General features: G+C 37.9%; 1 protein-coding gene across 1 annotated transcript; it reads left to right on the top strand.

Annotated features, from left to right (window-relative positions):
* Positions 1–1,556: 1,556 nt before the first annotated feature.
* Positions 1,557–2,830, top strand: LOC108064114 (phenoloxidase-activating factor 1-like). The gene is made up of 2 exons (XM_070219509.1): positions 1,557–1,690; positions 1,891–2,830. The coding sequence occupies exons 1-2, from the start codon at positions 1,630–1,632 to the stop codon at positions 2,730–2,732; spliced, it is 903 nt and encodes a 300-aa protein (XP_070075610.1). The 5' UTR covers positions 1,557–1,629; the 3' UTR covers positions 2,733–2,830.
* Positions 2,831–3,621: the final 791 nt, after the last annotated feature.

The raw sequence follows: 3,621 nt of genomic DNA, 5'->3' as shown, positions 1-3,621 counted from the left end.
TTAGAGTGAATATAAGCGCGATTTGTTTATATTGGTTTTTCTGAAAACTTTAAACATGTCAATAAGGTTGTGGGTTATTAGTTCTCTGATTAGACGCTGGATTATTTCAAACATTCGATTCCAAACAAACTTAGATTTAAGATCCCAAATTCAAAATGATGCTAAAACTTGAACAAATTTAGATAAAGAAATACTATTTTGCAAATCATCTGATCTCTTGATATGTGAATTGATTTAAAGAAGGTTTAAGATATTTAAATTTTCAGATATTAAATAGAAATTACAGGGCATCAAAGCATTCCCGCCTCGTTCCCGAAGCCCGCACTCCCCTGGGTTATTTATTAGACCAGTCGATGGCAATCAAGCACAGGCTGTGCTCCACAATTTATGCCGCGCAACCCTTGAACCCAGGCTCTAAATTATTTTTTAATTTCCTCCGGTGGGGCCTAAGAAAACTTTTGGCTGGCCGAGAACAACAAACAACATAATAATCAAGTCAATAAAAAAGTCATAAAAAAATAGAAGACAAGGAGCCAAACCGAAGATATCTCAAAGGGCCAAGGAGGCGGTCGGTGAGGCCATGTCCTGTGGCCAAGTCTATTTATCTGTGTGTATGTGTTTGTGTGCGACTTGTGGCATGACCGACCAGGACATGCCATAGACAAATATCAGACAAGGACTTGTAAGAACGATAAAGCAGACAATAAAAACCACCAAGCCTAATAAAAATTACATTTTATTTTATTTCTCGCCCTCCTCCAGCCGATTCCTCGTCCTTGTCCTGGTGGGAGGCAAACAATTTTAAATAGTCGAGGGCACGCACGTCAACAGGACCGGTCTGAGCCTCGTCCTGGGAGTCGAGTCTCTAAATTACAGCCAAGATATTTGGCTGCCAGATAGCGAGGGCATCCGCATCCGCATTTCTCCCTCTACCAGTAAGTAATGTAAGTAATGACTCCCCCGCGTGCTGGCCAGTGTACAATTTGTGGACATTTAACTGTTTCTAATAATTATGCAAATGTCCGCCACTTGATGCGACACTTTTGTGGCCAGTGTCCCCCAGCTTCCCCCAGCGAAGACCACTCCCCATCCATTGTCCTCGCAGCAATTCCTCTTAGCACAATTATGCCCAGTCCATGGGAAAATAAAATGGAAGGAAAAGCCTGTGGGCGGAACGGGGCAGTGTCAAATTTAATGATGTTCCGCCGCTCGTTCCATTGGGAATTTTCCCCGGCAAGGGGGTCGAGTAGATTAAATTGCAATAAATTTTAAATAACAAATTCGGGAGCTAAAAATACGGATTTATTTTGTGTGTATATTTTAAAATAATCAATCAAAGTATAGAGTTTCAATTTTATTTATTCGCAAAATGTGTTGGGAAGATTAGAAATTAAAAGCCTGCGTAAACTTTTAAAATACCGCTGTACTTCATTAAATTGTCTAGGCGTTTTAAAAGTTTTTGTAGTGTCTTAATTCTATCGTACTTTAGGCATAGATCTCAGTTTAATCTCAGAATGCAGCTTTTAAATGCAAAAAAACGCACTGAGCCAAAGCTTTTTACTTTTTTACCCTCATAAACCCGTTCAATCGACCGATCGTGAATCAGTTCCCATTAAAACCAGCTACAAAATGTTTCTCGGAATACAATTGTGTTATTTAATTTTCTACATTTTGTCACACTTTCTGTCATGTAAGTTTAAAGTTTAAATATAATAAAATATAGTATTCTAAATTTGGCGATATACTGTTTATAAGTACAGAATTACTTAATATGATTACTTAGTGAGCTTGAGTGTTTGAATAAATTATAAAAGCGACACAATGGCATTTGCTATATCAATTCCAATTTTATTAACTTCATACTAACCTGTAAAATTGTAAATTGTTTAGCAATTCACGGACAAAATGAGTGTGGAAAACTGCGTGAAAGCCAACTCTATAATCAGAAGAAGATCACCGAACCGGATGAGTACGCCTGGATTGGATTGGTTGGATATGGCGATGAAGGTCCCAGAAATGTCCAGTTCAAATGCCTCTCGGTGCTGATCAACTCGCGATATGCGATCCTTCCCGCCCAATGTGTAACAGACCCGGAATTCAGCAATCCCCTCATCATTGTGTTCGGGGAGTGGCAGGCCAAAAAATCCTCCAAGTCGGGCGTTTGTCGCCTGGAGGAGGGCTTTAGGCAGTGCGCCCCACCTTCCCAAACGTTGGACATCGAGGAACTGGTGGTGCATCCGGGTTACCTAAAGTCTCATGAACTCAAATATAACCTTGCACTGGCTAAATTGGATCGAGATGTGGAGCTCTCTGAGTTTGTGCACCCCATCTGCTTGCCACCCGCAGAGGGTGATAAGGAAAACCATATCGCACAGATTTTGCATATGGCGGGATTCAGAAGATCGGGCTTCAGGTTCAACTGGAAGGAAGATGACTATTTTCGGCAGAAGATTAAGGTGACCACGACTAGTTTGCGTTACTGCCTCCTTAAAATATTGATCCCAATTGGCCTGACCGAAAACAATCTGTGTGCCGTAAAAGACACGCAATATGAACTTTTCCCCGGATCTCCGCTAATGGGGATCGATGTCGTAGACGGAAATCCCCAGAACTTCTACCTAGTTGGAATTTTAATCACTAGCCTTGGTAATTCTGAATCGGAAACAGAGCTATCAATATTATTGCGCTTGGCACCTTTCAGAACTTGGATACTAAATAACATTCAAAATTAAATACGCAAAGGCTTAGATAAGTAGTCACCAATAAATACATAAATATATATAAAAATAAATTATGCATTAAAAAAAGATATAAATATTTAAGCTATTGTAAAGACTAAGTTAGTGATTGAATTCAAATTTAAAAATTATACTTATTCAATCATAAAATGACTGTTATTTTGTTAATTCCACAATTATACAAATAAATAAAAATAAATAGGGAACTCGTTAGCATTGTCGGATTTTCCGTTAACATAACATAGTATTCCCTGTTTTTTTGGGAATTTTATTAGGGAAGTTTCTTTTTTGGTAAAAGTCTAAACTTTGCGTCAGATTTTCAGCCAAGAGCGGATTACAGTTTGGCCCGTTATTGAATTGTATGCAATTAACAATGTATAGATATAGAGTCTAAAATCAGATAATTTATTTAAAAATTATGAGCGAGTTGGCTGCTTGCATATTTCTATCTCTCTCTAGCACTTTTTTAGCTGTAGCTGATAGTCGAGTTTTTCGAGGCAAGAATTTCAAAGAAGGACGGCCAATTACGTACGAAACTTAAACTTTCGTTCACAATATTACGAATGTCTCCATTCAAAACTGGATTCTAAATAATAATAATGATTAAATACGTCATTAGTTGTGGATGATCGATGCACACAGGTTACTTCGCTCAGTGATACTTGATTGAGTTATAATAAATTAGAAAACCGAAGCTTTTAATAAAAATTGCCACAGATCGACTACAAAAATAATCTCAAATTGAGCTTTTGAGTAATATGACTTTAGACAATTTTGTATGGCGATTTTTATAAAAAAATTTTAATAATCGCCGTTTAAGCTAATGATTTAATAACAAGAAAGGAAGCTACCTTCGGCCAGCCGAAGCTTATATACCCTTGCA

This window comes from Drosophila takahashii, chromosome 2L (assembly GCF_030179915.1).
Source record: "Drosophila takahashii strain IR98-3 E-12201 chromosome 2L, DtakHiC1v2, whole genome shotgun sequence".
Classification (NCBI taxonomy): Eukaryota; Metazoa; Arthropoda; class Insecta; order Diptera; family Drosophilidae; genus Drosophila; species Drosophila takahashii.
Note: the sequence above shows the minus strand (reverse complement) of the source record. Positions and strands in the feature narration are given on the sequence as shown.